The sequence below is a fragment of the Petaurus breviceps genome, unplaced genomic scaffold (genome assembly GCF_028583685.1).
Source record: "Petaurus breviceps papuanus isolate PSGF00001 unplaced genomic scaffold, PetGlider_PUasm1.0 186, whole genome shotgun sequence".
NCBI classification, from domain to species: Eukaryota; Metazoa; Chordata; class Mammalia; order Diprotodontia; family Petauridae; genus Petaurus; species Petaurus breviceps.
The window spans coordinates 176,924-198,962 of NW_027185798.1; the positions used below are offsets into that span (position 1 = coordinate 176,924).

Consider the following 22,039-nt stretch of genomic DNA (forward strand, 5'->3'; position numbering starts at 1 on the left):
GAGTCGGCTCCCCACTGTGTGCAACAGTGCAGCCTCTCTCTGGACAGGTCGAGTGAGGAATTTTTGGCTGATTTCGTCTCAGTAGCTTCCTCCTCGTAGTTTCCATTCATTGCCCTGAGTTCTGCCCCCAAGAACTAGGTCAAACATCATATTCCTCTCTATAAGATAAACCTTTACATATTTAAAAACAATGCTCATTTTCCTCCTAAGCCTTCTTTTCTTCAAGTTAAAGGTCTTCAGGACCCAGCCAGTCCTCTCAGAGGGCTTGTAAATCCTTTTGCCCTCCTCCTCTCCCTCCTCTGGGAATGATGCCGCTGAGGGCAGGCCTTGTTGTGGACACAGAGAGGAAACTTGACAATTGCACATGTTAGAACTGGAGGAAATTTGTGGGCCTTTGATTCTTTTCCCTGCCCTTCCCTCAGCCACTGGGGGGTTTCACAGTGCAAAGTGTGGGCCTCAAGGGTCAGGCCTCCTTTTCTTGCCTTATATCACTTTTATAAGAAGTACAATAAACATATGTCCTGGAGCTTCATTCCTCATTGAACGGCTCCCAACAAATACTGAGATAAACTCCTGATGGGTATATGACTTACACATAAAAGATTACATCATAAGCAAATTAATGGAGCAAGGAAGAAATTGCCTTTCAGAGCTCTGAATAGGGAAAGAGTTCATTACTAAACAAATGTTTTGATTATATAAAATTGAAAAGCTTTTGCAAAAACAATTCTAATGCAGTTAACATTTGAAGAGAATCAGGTAACTAGGGAAAAAATCTTTGCAGCGGTGTCTTTGATAGAGGCCTCACACCCAAGATATATAAGGAATTTATTCAAATTTATGTTCCCCAATAAATAAATGATCAGAGGATTTGAACAGTCTTCAAAGCAAGTAATTCCAAGTTATCAATAACCACATGAAAAAATGCCCCAAATCAGTAATAATTGGAGAAATGCAGATTAAAGCAACTCTAAGATTCTATCTCACACTTATCAGATAGCAGAGATGGCAAAAGAGGGAAATGCTAAATGTTGGATGGGCTCCAAGAAGACAGTGTGTCTGCTGACTGCAGCAGGGCCCTGAATTAGTGTGGTCATGTCTGGAAAAGCAGTTTGGAGCCGTGCTCCCTAGAACTTCCAAGCTCTATGGACTCATTAACTGAGTAGTGCCAGCTGTGCCCCCGGAGGAATCACAGACAGAGGAGGAAGACCTCCCTGTGCAGATGCCCAGAGTAGCCCTTTCATTGGGAGCCCACCCTGGAAACGGAGAGGGCAGCCACAGCTGGGAGTATCACTGGGCCATAAGGGATGGTGACATCAGCAGTGTCAGGACACTGGAAAGATGTTTATGAAGGGCCAGAGAGTGCGATGAGCAGAAGCAGAGCATGCTGCTCCCCTGCCCGTTTCCTCAACTTTCTTTTCAGTTTTGGCTTCCCCGGTTAAATGATAAGCTCCTGAAGGGCAGGGACATTCTTTTTTTTTTTTTGTATTTGTATCCTCAGCATTTAGCACAGTGCCTGGCAAGTAGTGCGTGCCTAATAAATATTTGTTGGCTGACAATTCACTCGGTGAGAACAAGATCTAGAGAACTGCTACTTCAAAGACTTTAGGATTCTTCTTAAAGTCCTGAGTATGGAAGGCGACCACTGCCACTCACCTTCTGCCAGGATGAGCAGAGCATTCTGGGATGTGGCCAGTCAGGAAATTTGTTTTGTTATACTCTGAGGTTTTTTGGTTTTCTGAAAAATATTGGGCTCGTCAGAAATCTCATGTGGCACACACTCAGATGAGTAGAATTCCACTGGACAGAGGTCATCATCTCCTTACTACCTACAATAATAGGCCACCATAACTGTGAATGAGTGGAATCAGTCCAAATCATTACTGAAACTCGGAAAATGTGGGGCATATTTCCTTTCCAATATAGCTAGAATAAAATCACAACAGCACTGTCTATATCTTGCTTCTTACCATCGTGCTACATGGGGTCCTGTGAGTTCAAGTGGGTCTGCCGTCTCAAGTTCCGGGATTTCAAGGACTTGGAAGAGGATTATCAGCACTGGAAGGTGGCCCACCTGATGATTCTCCTTTTTGGCCATGGCAGCTTAGGAAATCTCCTTAGGAATCTGCTGTGGTGCAGAGGGGTCGCAGCACTGGTAGAGACCTTGTGAGCCCTGCTGGGAAGGTTGAGTCTCGTGGGTGACTGCAGCTGGAATGAAGACAAAGGCGTCTAGTAGTTCTGGGCACACCAGGGGCCTTTTCACTTGACCCAGTCTTCATGGCCTGGGAGCTTTAGGGCTGTAGCATTCTCCCTCTGCCTCCCTCCCCTGAGCTTTCTGTTTCATTTGTAATTTTTTCATTATCTGCACGATCTCCATCAGGTGTGAGATCAGCACCCACACTCTCAAACAGTGTCCTCTTGACTAGAGAATGATCATGAGAATGAAAGTGTGTCTTTTCAGTCCCACCAGATAGGGCTCCATGGGCTATCCACCCAACAGTTGGGCAGTTGGTGTTCTCTGGGCTGCATGGGCCAGGTTTCATAGTCTTTCATTCTTACACGATCAGCTGGTGCTCTTCACTTCTTCAACTTTATCACGTAATGTTTGTTGTTCAACTTGCCTGTAGAAACAAATGAGACATATGCATGCACACGTGTACACACATGTACACCCATATTTTTAAAGAAATAAACTGAAAATAAAGATGACATGTCTAAGTCATAAAATGTAGCAAGAGTTCAAAGACAATCTCATTTGAAAAATCTGGAAATTTGAACTCAAGCTATTTCCAAAAGAAAACTCTCAGAAACATAGAAGACCATTTAGGTGTGTGTTGCCCCTGACTTATTGAGAAACGACAGGTTGGGAGATCATCTTGGATTCTTGATACATCCTGATCAGAACAATGGATTTGGAACTTGTCTTCTTTTTCATTGTTGCTTTTCTGGGTCTTTGTGGTGATTTTCATCAGTTATAATGATTCCTGCTGATTGGAATGTATGGCATTTAGTCTTTATTATAGGAGGACATTTCGCTTGGCAACTTTTCCTGACTTGTCATGGCTAGAGGTCTTGTATTGTGGGGCCTTAATGTGATCTAAAGGGAGCATTAATCTTTTTGTTCAAAGGCTAGGAGTTTACTTGAATATATTACCACTTAGCTGTTCATGATCTAATGGTTCGTTATCCTTCCCTGGTTAGTGATTGTCAGACTTACTTGTTTAGAGCACAAGAACCCGTGTGTGTGTGTGTGTGTGTGTGTGTGTGTGTGTGTGTGTGTGTGTCTTGGGCATTTGGCTGGAGAAGGAGAAGGAGGTGGAGCTGTCAGCTGGTGATTAGAAAGGTTGGACTACTAGCATCCCATCCCTCAATTCTCCCCAAGGCCTTTATGATGCCATTTTACAGAGACTCTGCTGTGCCTTTGTGCAACCATGCCCAGAGTGCTCACCCTTCTCATCTCTGCCTCCTGGACCCCTTGCTGTCCTAGGCTGAGTTGAAGTGCCCCCTCCTTCAAGAGACCCTGTCTGATTCTTTCAACTGTTAGTGTCAACCCTTTTCCTCCTCCCTGTCCTTCACAGGATTTTCCCAAAGGGTTTCTTTTCCAAACTAGTGTGGCCCCTGGCTTCCAGCTTGGTCACTTTGGCATGATGAGCTATTTTAATTATATAATGAAGTCTGGTCTCATTTTTATTCTTCTAATTTACTATTAATTTTGATCTTTATTAGAACAAGTCACTAGTCTGAATTTGAACAGGAGGCTGCTTTGGGGATGCCTCCCATGTCAGTGGCCAGTCATTACCTCTGCTTGAATAGACCCAGTTTCATTTTTGGGGTGAAGCTGTCCAGTGCTCCACATGTTGGGAGGCTTCAGCTTCTGTTCAAGAAGATATTGTCTCAGGCCTTCGGTGTCCACTCTGATTTCTTAGCACTAAGCCATACCTCAGACTTCATTGCCATGCTTCCCATTGTCCATCTTTGCATAAAAGTAACTGAGTATTCAAGCTTTGTGAGGTCTTCTTGAGCTCTTTGTAGTAGCTTGGGGTGGCGTGTCAGCTGCCATGTTTGAAGTGGCCTTTTAGCAGATGTTCTTGAGTATTGTGATGTAAGATGAGCAAAGGCCCCATGAAAAGGTATTTCTTGTTGCCTTCAGACTACTTGTTGATCCATTTCTTGGCCTTTCCCTGGAGAATCTCAGTATCTTCTTTCCAATGAGCTGTAGCTTCCTTTTACCTTCTGATTTCATTCACATGACATGAATGTGTATCACTATCATTCATTTCCTCCATTTGGTATGTCTACTCTTTGGACAAAGAGAGCACATTTAGAGTACTTGTGCAGAGCTAATATTAATGGGCTCCTCTGTTCCTAGGACCTCAGTCAAAGTCTTTCTGCCATTTTAGAGACTGCCATCACTTAAACTTTGCTGGCATAGTCTTTGAAAGCTCAGGATCACCTCTGGTTTGTGATGAGGAACTGGAATAGGACTTTGGTCGTATAAGCCTATGGCTTCTCTTATCCCAGGTGGTCTTCTATTCAGGCACTCGCTAGGCTTAACCCTACTGGGCCCTGGGAATCAGTACCTTACATAGAGCCAGAAAGATCTCAAACAATTAATAAATGCTTATTGGATTGGATTGGATTGAATATTTGTTGAATTCATCAAAAAAGTTTGTGTATATTCAGGGTTGTGTCATAGGATCATAGATTAAAGTTGGAAAAGACTCCATAGCCTTGAAGCATATTAAATCCCCCAGGCCTGAGTAATACTACCCATGCCAATCCTGTTAGAAGCTATCTATGCTAGCAAAATGATCCAGCTGTTTTAGCATCTGTCTGAGTGATTTTTGTCGTATTCATACCTTTGAAACTGGATATTCCCTCTGTATATATATATATCTTTCTTTGCTGGAAATTTCTAATATTTCCCAAAGAACAAATTGTTGTAAGTAAATTGTTGTCGTCTGAAAATGTATGGACTGTTTGAGGTAGTATTGAAGGATCAAACAGATTCTCACACAGGCACCTTTATCTAGGGCTCAGCCCCATTTGATATGTTTGAATTCTACTCTGTTTTCATGAGGAGTAACTAATAACTAGTATTGTGATGAGATCCATTTAAATCAATTTGAATCTAAATTCTTCTTTCCATTGCTCCTGCTTGTTAGTGAAGCTATTGGTGACTTCAGGCTCTGCACCCACCTACGTTCCTCTGCCCTAAACAGAGCACACCAGGAATGAATCTTGGGTCTGTGCCCCATCTTCGGAAGGACATTGACCAGATGGAGATCTTGCAGAGGAGGTCAGCCTCCCATAGGAAGATTGACTTTTTGGCCTTGGGGATCTGTGGCCTGGAGAAGATAACTTGTCTTCTCTGTTGCTTTTTGAGCACAAGATAGGAAATGGAAAGGTTATGTGTGCTCTGCTTTGTGTTCACGTGCCTCCCCGTGGCTCCTCAGGCATATGGTGCCATTGCTGAGGGGCCACAGATCATTGTATGTTGGTTTGCAGCAGGTGTCCTGCTGGGATAGTCCTTAGCATGAATACCCTCTGTGCTTCTGGTACTTAGGATAGTTCTCTCTCACACTACCTGGGCTTGCTCATACCTGCCTCCAGCTGCCACTTGTCCCTTTCCCCCTCCTTGAGGACTCATGAAGCAGAAATGGCTTACACTCTTCCTTCCTTCATGCTGAGATTGAGCGGGCCCCCTTTTCTTTGACTTTTTCAGGTAATTAAGACAGAAGACAGTGATAAAGGAGCCGATGCTGTGTCCGAGTCTGAAGTCTCTGAGGAGCTTCTGGAGACTCCCCCGGCCCAGCTCTGGAGGAGGCGCACTGGTCACAGCCCTGAGGTCATTCTGGAAACTCAGCTAAATGACAGTGAGACTGAAGATGGGCAGGAACATGGGCCGGGCGTGCCGGCTGATGGTGCCCGAGAGAGAGGTGAGTATCAGCTGCTGGTCACACTTGGGGAGGACTTTTAAATGCTGGACCAATTTTTTTTTTTCCGCTGTGCCATGGCCTTAGAGCACATAGAGCTGCAACGGGACCTTCCTTACTTCCAAGGCCTGACAGGTTTTGAGCGGTGGACATCTTGGGAATGATTTGGCTTATGATTGCTACTTTGAGTTGTAACATCTTGGAGAAGGAAGGACCCTCAGAGGTTACAGGACTCCACTCCCAGTAGGAACATCCCCAACGCCTTGTTCCCCCTCTGTTGGAAGGAACTCACATTCTGCAGAAAGAGGCACCATCTGGGCGATGCCGTCACCTACAATGTTGTTGTGATTGTTGTTTTGTTTTCTAAATCTGAAATATTCTAGAAGAATCGCAGTCTTGCTCTGCGGTGCGTGGAAAGCAGCAGCAAACCAGTTTTGGAAATTCTTAAGGACACTATAGGAAGAGCCATTTTCTTTTAAAGATGGACGTTTCCACTACTTGTGTCACTTAGAGTTCTCTTCCTTTTGTGTGCGTGCGTGAGAATATGTATGTGCACACACACTGCATGCACTTAGCCTTCAAGTGTTCGGTGACTGAGGAACCAGCTTGGGCAGCTTTGTGTTCATTCTTCTGAGACCCTATTAAGCCTTTGGAAGAAAATTCCTGCATGGTGACCAGTGACTAGCATAGGGGTTTCCTGTAGGAGCATTGAAAGGAGTTATTGAACAAGCCAGATATATAGATGGGAGGGAAGATAACATGTGAGAAGCTTTCCAGTTAGGGTTAGGCTTTTCAAGGACTTTCTGTGGAAGGAGTCCACCTTCCAGCCTGATGCGTTGTAAGCATGTCTTACAGTGGGAAGAGGTGGACTAGTCTTGCCCTTTAAGAGCTGGGTCAGACACTGGACTTTGTCCAGAAAGAAATTCAGGCTTTGATCCCAGTTCAGGGATAGAAGCAACACCCACCAGGTAGTGAGGTTGGAGGTTCAGTAGCTTTACTCTGAGGCACAGCTGGGGGGAAAAGCATCACTGGCATCTTCGGGCAGACTGGAAGAGGAATGTGCCAGGTCTGGGCATGTCTGCAGAGCAGTGACATTATGGGTCCCTTTTGGAAAGAGAAGGTGGACCTGAACCAGTGAACCTTTCAGAGAATTGATGCCACTCACTTAGAGTGAAGGCAATGGCAGAAGACTTGTTTTGAACACTAATGCTACTAGCTTCCTTTTCTCTCTCTGACACTCCCCCCCCAAAATATTCTTTAGGAGGGTACATACTCTTGAGTTGTATTTATGTAATACCTAGGGGCGGTTCCAAGGTATAGAACGTTTCACAAGACTTGGATGGGTTCTTAGCTACTGTCTTGAAGGATCATCTCCCCCCCCCCCCCCCACCTTAAGTAAGAAAATTCTGCTTCTGTATTGTGTCTGTCAGTTCTTTCTCTGGAGGTAGAGAGCTTTTTCATCATAGGTCCATTAGGATTGTCTTAGATCATTGTACTGATCAGAGTCGTCTAGTCATTTACAATTAGTCATTATACAATATTGCTGTTACTGTGTACCTTGTTCTCCTGATTCTGCTCACTTTACTTTGCATACATTCCAGGAATTTCTGAAAGCATCCCAATTGGCATTTTGTATAGTACAATAGTATTCTATCACAATCATATATAACAACTTATTTGACTGTTCCCTAATTAACGGACGTCCCCTTAATTTCCAATTTTTTGCTGCCACAAAAAGCTGCTAGAAATATTTTTGTACATAAAGGTCCTTTTCCTTTTTTTAATAAATCTCTCTGAGGTATAGACCTATTAGTGGTATTGCTGGATTGCGGGTATAGTGTTTTATAGCCCTTTGGATGTACTTCCAAATTGTTCTCCAGAATGATCGGACCAGTTCACCACTCCACCAGCAGTGCATTACTGTTCCAATTTTCCTATGCCCCCTCCAATATTTGTCATTTTTCTTTTCTCTTGTGGTAGCCAATCTGATAGGTGCAAAGTGTTATCTCAGAGTTGTTTTAATTTGCATTTCTCTAATCAATAGTGATTTAGAGCATTTTTTGCATGTTACTGTTGATAGCTTTGATTTCTTCTTCTGTTCATATCTTTTGACCATTTATCAATTGGGGAATGGGTCTTATTTTTATAAATTTGGTTTAATTCCCTATATATTTGAGTAATGAGACCTTGCCAGAGAAATTTACTGTAAATTTTTTTACTGTTCTCTTGAGCTGTTCTTTGGTCTTCATGCTTTCCACACATTTGTGTCCTGGTTCCTTAATTGGACTTAACTTGTAACTTACTGAAGGGTTGGGCCCATGTCCTAAAACCTCTTTGCTGTCTTTACAATGCTTAGTACAATGGCCTAGTACAGTACCTTGAATATACCGTGTTTCCCCGATAATAAGACACCGCCTTATTAATTTTTTGGACAGAAAAACACCAGAGGGCTTATTTTCAGGGGAGGGCTTATTTTAATGAACATTGAAAGCAATTTTAATAAACAGGTAAATGTGAACAAAAAAATGTACCTTTATTCAATAAGCAAATCACTGGGGAAGAACAGGATGGCGCGCTCACTGCTGCAGCTCTGATTGGATGCAGCTCGGAGCGCAGCGTGCGTTTCACCCGGGGGGGGGGAACAGTGCATACAGAGGGTACCATAATGTAGCATGTAGCACAGGGGATCACCTTCACTACAGTAGCAATCTCAATAGGGCTTATTTTCGGGGGAGGGCTTATTTTAGAGGAATCTTACACAGTAAGGGGAGGGCTTATTTTCGGGATAGGTCTTATTATCGGGGAAACACGGTAGTATTTGTTGTTATTGTTGAATTGCTTTAGTTGTGTCTGACTCTTCAAGACCCCATTTGGGGTTTTCCTGGCAAAGATACTGGAGTGGCTTCCCATTTCCCTCTCCCAACTCATTTTACAGATGAGGAAACTTAGACCAATAGGGTTAAGTGATTTGCCCAGGGTCACACAGCTCATTAATGTCTGCAGCCAGATCTGAACTCAGAAAGAGGAGTCTTCCTGACTCCAGGCCCACTATAGTGCCACCTGAATATCTAAGTGCTCAATAAATACATGTTACTTTGCTCTCTTCCAGCCCCTCCAGAATGATGCCTTGTGTGCCGATGACAAAGGAAAGTTGTTTGGCGTGTGTGGGTATGGGTGTCATTATGTATACATACATTTAGAAATGAGAATTCTAAATGAATAATTTATTAATCTAGTGTGGCAGAGGTAGAGAGATTGCTCATGTGTATTCTCGGTAAACATTATTAAGGAAAGGTTCCAACTCCTTTTTTTTTTTAATGCTTTATTAATTAATGATTTACATCATTCATTTCCACCAGATTTTGAGTTACAAATTTTCTCCCCATTTTCCCCCTACCCACCGCCCCAAAATAGCAGTCCCACAGAATATCCCCTCCTCCAATCTGCTCTTTCCCATATTTTCTCCCATACCCCTTTCAACTTTTGCAGTGGATCTCTATGCCTCATTGCCTGTATATCTTATTTCCCAATTACATGTAAGATGGTATTAATAATAGTGTGTATACACACACACATATATTTGAATATTTGATTTTAAAACTTTCAATTCCAGATTCATTCCCTTCCTCCCTTGCCACCCATCCTTACTGGGAAGATAAGCAGTTCAGTATAGGTTGTACATGTGTGGCTACTGCAAAACAATAACATAGTAGATATATTATAAAAGACTGACTATATTTCCCTCCCTCCTATCCCACCTCCCACTTGTTCTATTCCCTACTTTGATCCCATCGCTTTTCAAAAGTGGGGGTTTCCAACTTCCCTCCCCCCCCAGCCTGCCCTCCCTTCCATCATCCACCCTCTCATCCCCTTCCCCCCCCTACTCTCCTGGAGGGTGAGATACCCTATTTAGTGTGTATTTCACTCCCTCCTCAAGCCAAATTCAACGGAAATAAGGTTGACCCAAACCCTTTTCCCTTCCTATTCTTCCCCTCCATTGTAACCATTTTCCCTTGCCTCTTCTATATAAGATAGTTTGCCCCAATCTGTCTCTCCCCATCTCCTCTCATTATGTTCCACTCACCTCTTAATTTCACCTTTTAAGTATCATCCCTTCCTGTTAAATTGGTCCTGTGCCCTCTATCTATGTATACCTGTAAACATATATACACACATTCACATATGTATCTATATGCCCATATACCCTCATATATATATATATATACACACACACATATTTTTTTTCTAATCCCTTCAACTATGGAGAAAAGTTTCATAAGTTACAATTATTGTTTTTCCATGTAGGAATGTTAATAGTTCAACTTTGATAAGTTCCTTATGATTTCTTTTCCTTGTTTACCTTCTCATGATTCTCTTGCTTCTTGTGTCTGAATGTGAAACTTTCTATTCAACTCTGGTTTTTTCAGCAAGAATGTTTGAAAGTCCTCTATTCCACTGAATGACCATATTTTCCCCTGAAACATGATACTCAGTTTTGCTGGGTAGGTGACTCTTGGTTTTAATCCCGGCTCCTTTGACCTCCGGAATATCATATTCCAAGCCCTTTGATCCCTCAGTATAAAAGCTGCCAGATCCTGAGTTATCCTGATTGTGTTTCCACAATATTCAAATTGTTTCTTCCTGGCTGCTTGTAATATTCTCTCTTTAAGCTGGGAATTCTGGAACCTGGCTATAATATTCCTAGGAGTTTTCTTTTTGGGATCTTTTTCAGGAGGTGATCGGTGGATTCTTTCAACCTTTATTTTGCCCTCTGGTTCTAAAACATCAGGGCAGTTTTCTTTGAGAACTTCCTGGAGGACGATTTCTAGGTTCTTACTTTGGTCATGGCTTTCAGGTAGTCCAATAATTTTTAAATTATCTCTCCTGGATCTATTTTCCAGGTCAGTGGTTTTTCCCACGAGATATTTCACATTGCCTTCTATTCTTTCATTTGTTTGGATCTGTTTAACAGCATCTTGATTTCTCATAAAGTCATTAGCTTCCATTTGCTCCAATCTCCCTTTGTCCTTCACATCTATGTGTTGATATATCTGGAAACGGCCACAGCTGCTGCTGACCTGGAGTCCCTCTGGCTGGTGGCTGGTCAGGCCTTCCCTGGGGCTAAAGCCTTGGCCTGGGGCTGGGCTGGGCTCCCAGAGCGCTGTGCTGGATTCCTGCTGGCCTGCCGGGCTGTCCTCAGCGGGAGGTTAGCTTCTCTGTGTCATTTTGTGGGTTCTGCAGCTCCAGAGTTTGTTTAGTGTCCCCTTTTTACATGGATTGGAGAAGGTGGAAGCTGGAGCCGAGGGGAGGTCCTGCTTCTACTCCGCCATCTTGGCTCCCTCCCTTCCCCCCACCCCAGGTTCCAACTCTTATGAAATGCCTTGGTCTGTCTCCCTTGGCAGTTCCCTGCTTGGTGAAATCAGCAAAGCTGTGCAGCTGGTTGTCTGTGTAAGTGATTGTCCTGTTATCCTGACCCCCTTAGGATACCGTGCCCCAGTAGACAGACTTGCCGTGGTCCTCCAGAGATGAAACCGAGCTATTTTATGACTTCCCAGCCTCAGGGAGATGAATGAAAAAAAAGCTCTGAGATTTTTGTGTTTCTTCAGAGTTTTGTCCTTTGGATAGTTGGCTTTTGGATACCATTTCATCTTTCTTTGGGGAGTAGTTTGATCGCCTGCAATCATTTTGAGATAGTCTTATTGTTTCTGAGAAAGACAATTAATGTCTGTCTTAGTGAAGGCATAGATACCCTAGTGAGAAATACCTCTTTCCTAGGTAGGGAAGGAAAGATGGTGCTGTACTTAGACCAGAATCTCTGGGTCTCACTTTCCTTATCTGTAAAATGAGGGAATTAGGTTAGATGGTCCCTGAGTTTCCTTCTAGCTTTAAATCCTATGACCTAGAGTCTAAATAGATTTTTTTTGGGATCCAGTCTTATGAGTAGCTACTCTTTTATTCCCCTGAGTCTTTATGGTCATCAAGAAAGACACTGTAATTCTGGAATCCTTATATCTTTAGAAATTCACAGACAGCACCTTTCTTCCCTTAGACAAATTGTTGAGAACTCTGGTCCCTAAGAGGAGAGTAGTTAGTATAGCTAGTGAGCACTTATTGAGTGCTACCTATGGGTCAGGCACTGTGCTAAGACAAAAACACAATTTGTAGGATGCTGGAAACTGAAGGGATACCCAGTCACAGAAACTCAGAGTCTGGGGAAGGAATCTCAATCGGAAAATGGACCAATTCCCACCTGGTTCCAGAAAACTCACCACTGGGAACCTATCATTCTGCAAGGCCTGCACCTCAGAACCATTTCCTTACTTCCCATGTTGCTGTGCTCCTGTAGGATTTTTCTGCTAGGCCTTTGGGATCAAATGTGAGCTTCCTGTTCTCCATTGGTTACTAGTCTCTTCCACTGATCAAGCTCCTCGTTTCTTAACTGGTACCAAATTATTTTGACAATTACAGCTTTTGCAATGTAAGTTTGAGATCTGATACTGCCAGGGCCCCTTTCTTCCCATTTTAAAAATTGATTCCCATTCTTGATGTTTTGTTCCTGCAGATGAATTAAAAAAAATTTTTTTTCCCCTAGCTCTGTAAGATAACACTTTGTTAGTTTGATTGGTATGGCACTGAATTGATTTAGTATTATAATTATAAAGTTAGGTAATATTGGCATTTTTGTTATATTGGTTTGGCCTACCAATATTTCTCCAGTTATTTAGATTTACTTTTATTTTTGGAAAGAGTTGTTTTGTAATTGTGTTCGTGTAGTTCTTGGGTGTGTCTTTGTGGGTAGACTTCCAAGCATTATACTATCTGTAATTATTTTTAATTGTAGTTATTTTTAATATAATTTTTTTCTATCTTTTCCTGCTGCATTTTATTGGTAATATGTAGATATGCTGATGATTTGTGTGGACTTATTTTATATTCTGCAACTTTTTAAAGTTGTTAATTATTTCAGTATTTTAGTTGATTCTCTAGGATTTTCCAACCCTATCATAATCTGTTCTAACCCTGTTATTTTCTAACTATAGTTATATTCTAACTATCATCTGAAAAAAGTGATAATTTTGTTTTTTCTTTGCCTATACTTATTTTTTCAATTTCTTTTTCTTGTCTTATTGCTATAGGTATCATTTCTAGTACAGTATTGAATCATAATGGTGATTATGGATGTTCTTGCTTTACCCCTGATTTTAGTGGTATGCTGTCCCATTGTTACCATTATCTTTAATGAAAATTTTGATTATTTCTACTGTAGAACATAATACCATCCTCCCAGGCCCTCAGGTGCACAATCTAGGAGTCTTCCTGGACCCTTCCTCTCTCTCTCTCTCTCTTCTCCTCCATATCCAGCTGTTGTCAAGGCCTTTCCGTTTCCTCTCTGCAGCATCTCTCAGACACAGCCCCTCTTCTCCTCTGATGCTTTGCTCACTCATGCCTTGATTATTACACTCACCTGCAGTCAGGTGTGACTGCCTGAAGCCTTTCCCCTCTCCAGTTCATCCTCCAATACAGCCACCAAAGTGACTTTCCTAAAGTGCCAGTCTGCTAATGACCCCCACCCTATGCTCGATAAACTCCAGTGGCTCTTTATCATTTCCGGGATCAAATAGAAAATGCTCCATTCGGCATTCAAAGCCAGCCCCCTCTGCTTCCCAATCTTCTTACACCTTATTTCTTGACATAAATTCTTCAATTCAGTGACACTGGCCTTTTGGCTGTTCCTTCTCTTGATGCACAAGATGCTCCATCTCTTGGCTCTGGGCATTTTCTCTGGCTGTCCCCCATGCATGGAATGCTCTCTCTCTCCTCCACTTCCTGACTTCCTTGAAGTCTCAGCTGAAATCCCACCTTCTGCTGGAAGCCCTCGATAACCTCTTTTAATTTCAGTGCTTTCCCTCTTTTAATTATTTCCTATTTTATCCTGTGTTTAGCTTGCTTTGTAGATATTTATGTGCATGTTTTCTCCCCTCTTAGATTGTTAAGCTCCTTGAGGGCAGGGACTGGCTTTTCCTTCTTTTTTTTTTTTTTAAATGCTTTATTAACTTCTGATTTACATCATTCATTTCCACCAGATTTTGAATTACAAATTTTCTCCCCGTTTTTCCCCTACCCACCGCCCCAAAATAGCAGTACCACAGGGTATCCTCTCCTCCAATCTGCTCTCTCCCATATTTTCTCCCATGGCCCTTTCGACTTTTCCAGTGGATCTCTATGCCCCAGTGCCTGTATATCTTATTTCAATAGTGTGTATATATATATTTGAATATTTGATTTTAAAACTTTGAATTCCAGATTCATTCCCTTCCTCCCTTGTCACCCACCCTTACTGGGAAGATAAGCAGTTCAGTATAGGTTTTACATGTGTAGCTAATGCAAAACAATAACATAGTAGATATATTGTAAAAGACTGACTATATTTCCCTCCCTCTTATCCTACCTCCCATTTGTTCTATTCTCTACTTTGATCCTATCCCTTTTCAAAAGTGGGGGTTTCCAACTTCCCTCCCCCCCCAGCCTGCCCTCCCTTCCATCATCCACCCTCTCATCCCCTTCCCCCCCCTACTCTCCTGGAGGGTGAGATACCCTATTTAGTGTGTATTTCACTCCTTCCTCAAGCCAAATTCAACGGAAATAAGGTTGACCCAAACCCTTTTGCCTCCTTATTCTTCCCCTCCATTGTAACCATTTTCCCTTGCCTCTTCTGTATGAGATAGTTTGCCCCAATCTGTCTCTCCCCATTTCCTCTCATTATATTCCACTCACCTCTTAATTTCACCTTTTAAGTATCATCCCTTCCTGTTAAATTGGTCCTGTGCCCTCTATCTATGTATACCTGTAAACATATATACACACATTCACATATGTATTCATATGCCCATATACCCTCATATATAGACATATATATATATATATATATTTTTTTTTTTCTAATCCTTTCAACTACTGAGAAAAGTTTCATAAGTTACAATTATTGTTTTTCCATGTAGGAATGTTAATAGTTCAACTTTGATAAGTTCTTTATGATTTCTTTTCCTTGTTTACCTTCTCATGCTTCTCTTGCTTCTTGTATCTGAATGTCAAACTTTCTATTCAACTCTGGTTTTTTCAGCAAGAATGCTTGAAAGTCCTCTATTCCACTGAATGACCATATTTTCTCCTGAAACATGATACTTAGTTTTGCTGGGTAGGTGGCTCTTGGTTTTAATCCCAGCTCCTTTGACCTCCGGAATATCATATTCCAAGCCCTTTGATCCCTCACTGTAGAAGCTGCCAGATCCTGTGTTATCCTGATTGTGTTTCCACAATATTCAAATTGTTTCTACCTGGCTGCTTGTAATATTCTCTCCTTAATCTGGGAATTCTGGAACCTGGCTATAATATTCCTAGGAGTTTTCTTTTTGGGATCTTTTTCAGGAGGTGATCGGTGGATTCTTTCAACCTTTATTTTGGCCTCTGGTTCTAAAAGATCAGGGCAGTTTTCTTTGAGAACTTCCTGGACGATGATTTCTAAGTTCTTACTTTGATCATGACTTTCAGGTAGTCCACTAATTTTTAAATTTTCTCTCCTGGATCTATTTTCCAGGTCAGTGGTTTTTCCTATGAAATATTTCACATTGCCTTCTATTCTTTCATTTGTTTGGATCTGTATAACAGCATCTTGATTTCTCATAAAGTCATTAGCTTCCATTTGATCCAGTCTAATTCTGAAGCATTGATTCTCTTCATTGAGCTTTTGAGATTCTTTTTCCATCTGGCAAATTTGGCTTTTTAAGGCATTCTTCTCCTCACTGCCTTTTTGAGCCTCTTTTGCCATTTGAGTTAGTCTGTTTTTTAAGGTGTGATTTAGCTCAGTCAGGCTGTTGACTCTCATTTCATAATTTTCTTGCATTGCTCTCATTTCTCTTCCCAATTTTTCCTCCACTTCTCTTATCTGCTTCTTAAGGTCCTCTGGCCTGTAACCAGCTCGTATTTTCCTTTCAAGCTTTTGGTGCAGGAGTTCTGAATTCACTGTCTTCCTCCTGTTCCATGCTTTGATCCTTTGTGTCCCCAAAATAGGAGTGTAATGCGGGAATCTTTTGTCTGCTTTGTTTCCTTTGACTGGTCATGTCGCCCCTCAGTCACTTGACCCCTGGGCTTTTTGCCACAGTAGGACTCTGCCACCAGACAGGGGAGCTTTTGACCTAAATGCTGGGGTTTTCTCAGCTGCCGGAGATATTAGATGGCTGCCCTCTCTGAGGTCTGCACACGCTCTGGCAAGCTGGACATACACCCCAGGACCTCCACCCTAGACTGCAATCCAGATCCAAGCAGGTTAAAGCAAGAGCGATTACCCCTCAGACTGGTGCTTGGTCCCCCTACACTCTGCAGGCCAGGAGCTGAAGCTGCCACGTGGCGCTGGCAGGCTGTGCCTGCGTCTCAGCGGTTTCTCGCCCCGGGGGTAAAAGCCACGCACTCCCACTTACTGGGTCCCAAAGTCCAGAATGCACTGACCTCTTACTTTGTCCTTTGCATCTATGTGTTGATAAATCTGGAAACGGCCACAGCTGCGGCTGATCTGGAGTCCCTCCTGCTGGTGGCTGGTCAGGCCTGCCCTGGGGCTAAAGCCGCATCGTGGGGCTGGGCTCAGCTCCCAGAGTGCTGTGCTGGCTGCTTGCTGGGCTGTCCTCAGGGGGAAGTTAGCTTCTCTGTGTCATTTTGTGGGTTCTGCAGCTCCAAAGTTTGTTCAGAGTCCCCTTTTTACATGGATTGGGGAGGGTGGAAGCCGGAGCCGCGGGAAGGTCCTGCTTCTACTCCGCCATCTTGACCCTCCCCGCCCCCGCTTTTAGTTCTTTTTGTATCCCCAGTGTTTAGCCCAGTGCTTGGCACATAGTAGGTACTTAAAAAGTATTTATTGATTGATCCAGTTTGTAGGATTTAAGTTATTCATTTTCCAATTAATTTTTAAACTTTGCTTCAGAGACCCTTATTGTATATGTCAATAAAAGACATTTTATACTTCTACTTTTCTGCATTTGTTTGTGAGGTTTTAATGCCCTAACATGTGGTGGTTATTTGTGTGTGTGTGTGTGTGTGTGTGTGTGTGTGTGTGTATGTGTGTGTATGAAGGAGCTTTTCTATTCCCATTCAGTATTTTCCAAAGGTCTGTCATATACAACTTTTCTGAATTTTATTCAGGTCCTTAACTTCTTTCCTGTTTATTTTTTGGCTAGATTTATCTAGGTTTGAGAGGGATATTGTCTATTTACTCTTTTTTTTTTTTTAAGCAATCGGGGTTAAGTAACTTGCTCAAGGTTACACGGCCAGTTATTACTTCTGGGTGTGGTGCTGAGTATCTGAGCCCGGATTTGATCCAGGTCATCCCAAAAGTGGAGCCGGTGCTCTTACTCGCTGAGCCACCTGGCCGCCCCTAAGCAATTGGGGTTAAGTAACTTGCTCAAGGTTACATGGCCAGGTGTTTCTGGGTGGGTGCTAAGTGTCTGAGCCCGGGATTCGATCTCCAAGTCTTCTCAACACTGGAGCCGGTGCTCTTACTCGCTGTGCTACCTGGCCGCCCCTGTCTATTTACTCTTATATTTTTTTAAAGGCTTTAGAGGCTCTGTCATTTGGTGCATACATATTTAGTATTGATATTCATTCATTGTGTTACCCTTTAGCAAAATGCAGTCTCCCTGTTTATCTCTTATTAGGTTTATTTTTGCTTTTTCTTTGTCTGAGATCTTGTAAGTCTTGAAGACACTGAATCACAAAAATAGCTGCCCTTTATTCAGTGTCTTGAGGTTTGAAGAATTCTTTACAGATGTGATCTCATATTAACCTTATAGCCTTGTGACATGGGCAGTTTCATTTTACAGAGGAGTAAGCTGGGGCTTCAGAAGAGTCGGAGATGCGTATTCTTCAGTAATATTTACTCCAACACCATAAGCTGCCTTCAGATGTTGCTGCTTATCTCTCAGTGGATGAGAAAACAGTCTCCAGAGTCCAAGGTCCGCACAGTGCTTCCCTATGATAAAACTCAATCCCATCATCTTCCTTGTCACTGTATCAGTCCCCAAGTTTGCTTGAATTATCCATTTCTCTGGTATCGGGTGTTCCAGGTCACACTTTGGAGGAGGCGCCTGTCCCTGGTTTCTTACTGCTGAGATGGTCTACATGATATATTGCTGAGAGTGAGAGCAATATTTACACATGGGGGGCATCATACAGATGTGTAATTAGTCATTCAGTTCATGGAACAGATGTGCAGTGTGGCAGTTGTCCTCATCCCAACTGATTGGCAACACATGTCAGTTTGATAAATCCCCAACTGGTCTTTTATTCACAGATGCCTGAATGCTCAGGGTCTGAGAAGAAATCTCATCCGATTGACTGACTGAGGAGAGGAGTGGAGTAAAATTACTTCCCTCTCTCTTGTATAGGTGGTGGTCTCTTCACATACACTATCTTGTATATTGTCAGACAGAATTGACATGCTGGTATAGTTTTGCTGATGCCTCTTTTTCACTTTATAAATCTTTTAATAAAGGATGGCAGTGGAAAGGCCGTGAAGGAGGCAAGGTCTTTTTGGAAATGATGCTGTTGTAAATACAAAAAATATTGATACAAATGAAATTTAAAAGGAAAAAACCACCTGCTTTTATCTGGGGCAGGTATAAATTTTACCACAGCGAGAAAATCAAGAGTCCCAATCTCAAAATGGAAACAGTAAAAAATATCTCTTTTTAGCAGTGGATGCAAATAGTTTTGAAAGGGAGTATTTGTTTGAAGGCTGCTTATTTTTATTTTAAATTTTATTTTAAAAATTTTTTATTAACATGTTTTATTTTCACATCTTCATTTCCAGACATTTCTCTCTCTTGCCCAGGAGTCAGAGGACCTGGCTTTCGGTCCCACCTCTTACTCTCTCTTTCACCTTGGTTAAGTCACTGGTTCTTTCTGGGCCTCATTTCCTCATCCGTAAAATAACTAGGTATTCTCTGAGGGTCCTTCCAGCTCCAACAGCCAACTCTTAAAGCAAAGAAGGAAAAAGAGAAAAAAAAAAGTGGTTTAGCCAAACTCACTAACAGATGGACAGTTAGCATTCCACCGTCTTCAGTAAGCAATGTTTTTCACTCCTGTGGCTTGCCCAGCCTTGCAGAGGAAAGAGAAAGGTATATTTCGTCATCTTCTTTGTATTCAGTCAGAACCTACCAGAATTAAAGGGTTGGAGAAGGTTTCTTGTGTGAAGTAGGATTTTAGTTACAACTTAAAAGCAGCCATAGAGGTCAGTAGTTAGTATGGAGGAGAGAGGGAGAGTGTACCTGGCCTGGGGGAGGGGCAGCCAGAGAAAAGGACCAGAGCTGAAAGCTGGAGGGTCTGGTTCATGGAACAAGTGGCTGAGGGCAAGGCATTTCCCCTTTGTGAGCCTCTGTTTTCCTAGCTGTAAAATGAAAATAACAGTACCTGTGCCTCCTGGGTAACAAAGGAAGGTGCTTTTTAACTTTTCAAGTGCCTTGGAAATGGGCTCTCTCCAGAACCGCTTCATTGAGACTGTCACTTGATATGTCAGGCACCTAAAACAAGGTATAAGGCATTTTGCTCAGCCCTGGGGACACAAAGGAAAGCAAAAGATAGCTCCTGCCCTATTGGGGCCTGCTTAATGGGGGGGACAGTGGACAGACAGCCCTTCACATACAAGAGAGATACAGAGTAAATGGGAGATAATCAAGGCCCAGCATTAAGGTGCATCAGAAAAGGCTCCTTGCAGATCATGAGATTTTGACTGGGACTTGAAGGAAGCCAGAAGGTGTAGAGGAGGAGGGAACACATTCCAGGCATGGGGACTGGCCAGTGGAAGTAAGGTGAGTTGGGAGAGGAGTGTTTGGTGTGAGGAACAGCAAGGTGACCAGGGGCACTGTATGGCAGTTTGTGGGTGTGTTGGCAGGGAGGGACTGGAGGAGCTAAGCGCAAGAGTTTCTGTTTGATCCAGGAGGTATTTCAGTGCCACCGGAGTTGACTGAAGAGGTGAGAGACATGGTCAGATTTGTATTGTAGGATGATAAATTTGATAAATGGGAGCAGTAGGTAGAGACTTGAGGCAGGCAGCTCAGGCAGCAGGCCATGGCAGCCTTCCACATGGGGTATGAGGTCTGCCACAGGGCGGTGGCTGTGTCAGAGGAGGGGATGGACAAGATCCACAGGACTTAGCACTGGATGTGGAATGACTCAGGGCAAAGGATGGTTGTGCCCTAGACAGTGATAAGGTAAGTGAGTTTGGGACATGTTGAGTTGAAAGTCTTTATAGGACATGCTTGTGAGATGTCCATGGGATATTGGAGAGATTCAAGCTGGAGTAAGTAGATTTGAGAGTTATCAGCATAGAGAGGAGAATCGATTTCATGTGAGCTGCCGGGATTACCGATGGATGTCAGAGGGAAGGAGAAGTGAGGAGGCTCTCAAGGCCAGAGCCTTGGGAGCCACTTGTGAGTAGTGACTGTCACCTGGAGGGAGATCCAGCAGAGAAGACTGGAAAGGACTGGGCAGAGGAGTAGGAAGAGAGATTGGAGACACATAGACCACATGTCCCTTAGCAGCGGAGACTCCACAAAGCCAGAGTGGATCCCCCCTCCCCCCAAACCCTTTCTTTTTCCCAGTTCTGTTGATGTCAAGGGTCCCCCATCCTCTCAGTCACCCTTGACTCTCACTGTCTCTCACTCCCTCTGTTCAGGCTGTTGCCAGGTACTTTTGATTTTACTTCTATAAAATCTCCTTTTTCTCCTCTGACATTGTCACCCCCTGGTGTCACCACCCCCTAATTCCTTCACACCTTGACTATTACAGTAGTCTCCACATTGGTGTCCCTATCTCAAGGCCCTGCCCATTCCACAAAGGCAGGTCTCACTCTGTGACCTTTAGTTATTATTAGTTCCAGTGACTCTGTCATCTCCAGAATTAATCATCAGATCTTCTGGTTGGCGTCCAACGCCTTCCATGACCTGCCTGCTTCATCCTCCTAAGCCTCTCTGATCTTCTGTCTTCCTCCCCTCACACTCTCTCTGGTCCAGTGACCCTGGCTCCCTGACTGCTGCTCACACAAGGCCCTCCATCTCCTGACCCCAGACCTTTTCCCTGAGATGTTCTCCCTCTTCACCTCTGCCTCTTGGCCTCCCTGGGCTTCCTTCAAGGAAGCTTTTCCTAATGCTCTCTGATTCTGCTTCCTTCCTCTGCTGATTTCTAAGTTCTCCTGACTGTACCTTCAGAGTCGTTGGCATGTTGTTTCTTCCATTAGACTGTGAGCTCCTTGAGGGCAGGACAGTCTTTTACCATTCTTTGTGTCCCCAGGGCTTAGTGAAGTACCTGGAATAAATGCTTGTTGATGAACTGATTGACAGTATCCAATGCAGAGAAATCAAATGGATTTGACCAAAGGCCTTTAGACTTGACAGTTGAGAAATCGTTGGTAACTTTGGATCAAGCAGTTTCTGTTGAATGTAAGTGCGGAAGGCGGACTGCAGCGAGTTACTAAGAGACTCAGAAGAAAACGAGGGAAGACAGAGGACGGCGGCTGTTAGGGAAGGGCTTTCCTGAGGGTGAAGAAACATGGGCATGTTTGGAGGCAGGGTGGGGGGGTGGAAGGTCAGTGAGAGCAGTTAAGGAGATGTAGTGGAGCAAGATCGTTTGTGCAGGTAGATGGGCTTGCTTTGACAAAGAGAAGGGCCACCTGTGTATGAGAGAGGGGTAAAGGAGAGAGTGGCAGGAAGCGTCTGAATGGTAGGAGGTAGGGACCAGGGGGGAAGAGGGGGCTCTGCATGAACAGCCTCGGTTGTTTCAGTTAAATAAAGGCAAGGTTCATAGTTGAGGGGGTGGAGGAGGAGGAAGAGCCATGAGAGGTTTGGGGAGGGCAGAGATAATGACTGCATGATTGCCTTCATGTAGTGAGGGCCCAGGTGTGAATGTGACTTTGTTGTGGATCCAGCCCACATGACTCTGTGGTTTTTCCAGCTTTATCCAGCCATGTCTTAGAACTGCTCTCTTCACATAAAGACCTTGCTTTTTCTCAGACTGAGTTCTGGTCTTGGAGGCATCAGAGGCATATTTCCCCTGCTTATTATTGG

General features: G+C 43.3%; 1 protein-coding gene across 4 annotated transcripts in view; it reads left to right on the forward strand.

The window, feature by feature from the left end:
- The window catches only part of DIS3L2 (DIS3 like 3'-5' exoribonuclease 2), a 371,217-nt gene that overhangs the window by 109,367 nt on the left and 239,811 nt on the right, over positions 1 to 22,039 (forward strand). For all 4 annotated transcript variants that reach the window (XM_069089292.1, XM_069089294.1, XM_069089290.1 and 1 more), the window contains one exon: positions 5,726 to 5,939. In XM_069089292.1, the coding sequence (XP_068945393.1) occupies positions 5,726 to 5,939 (214 nt within the window). The remainder of the gene's footprint in view (positions 1 to 5,725; positions 5,940 to 22,039) is intronic.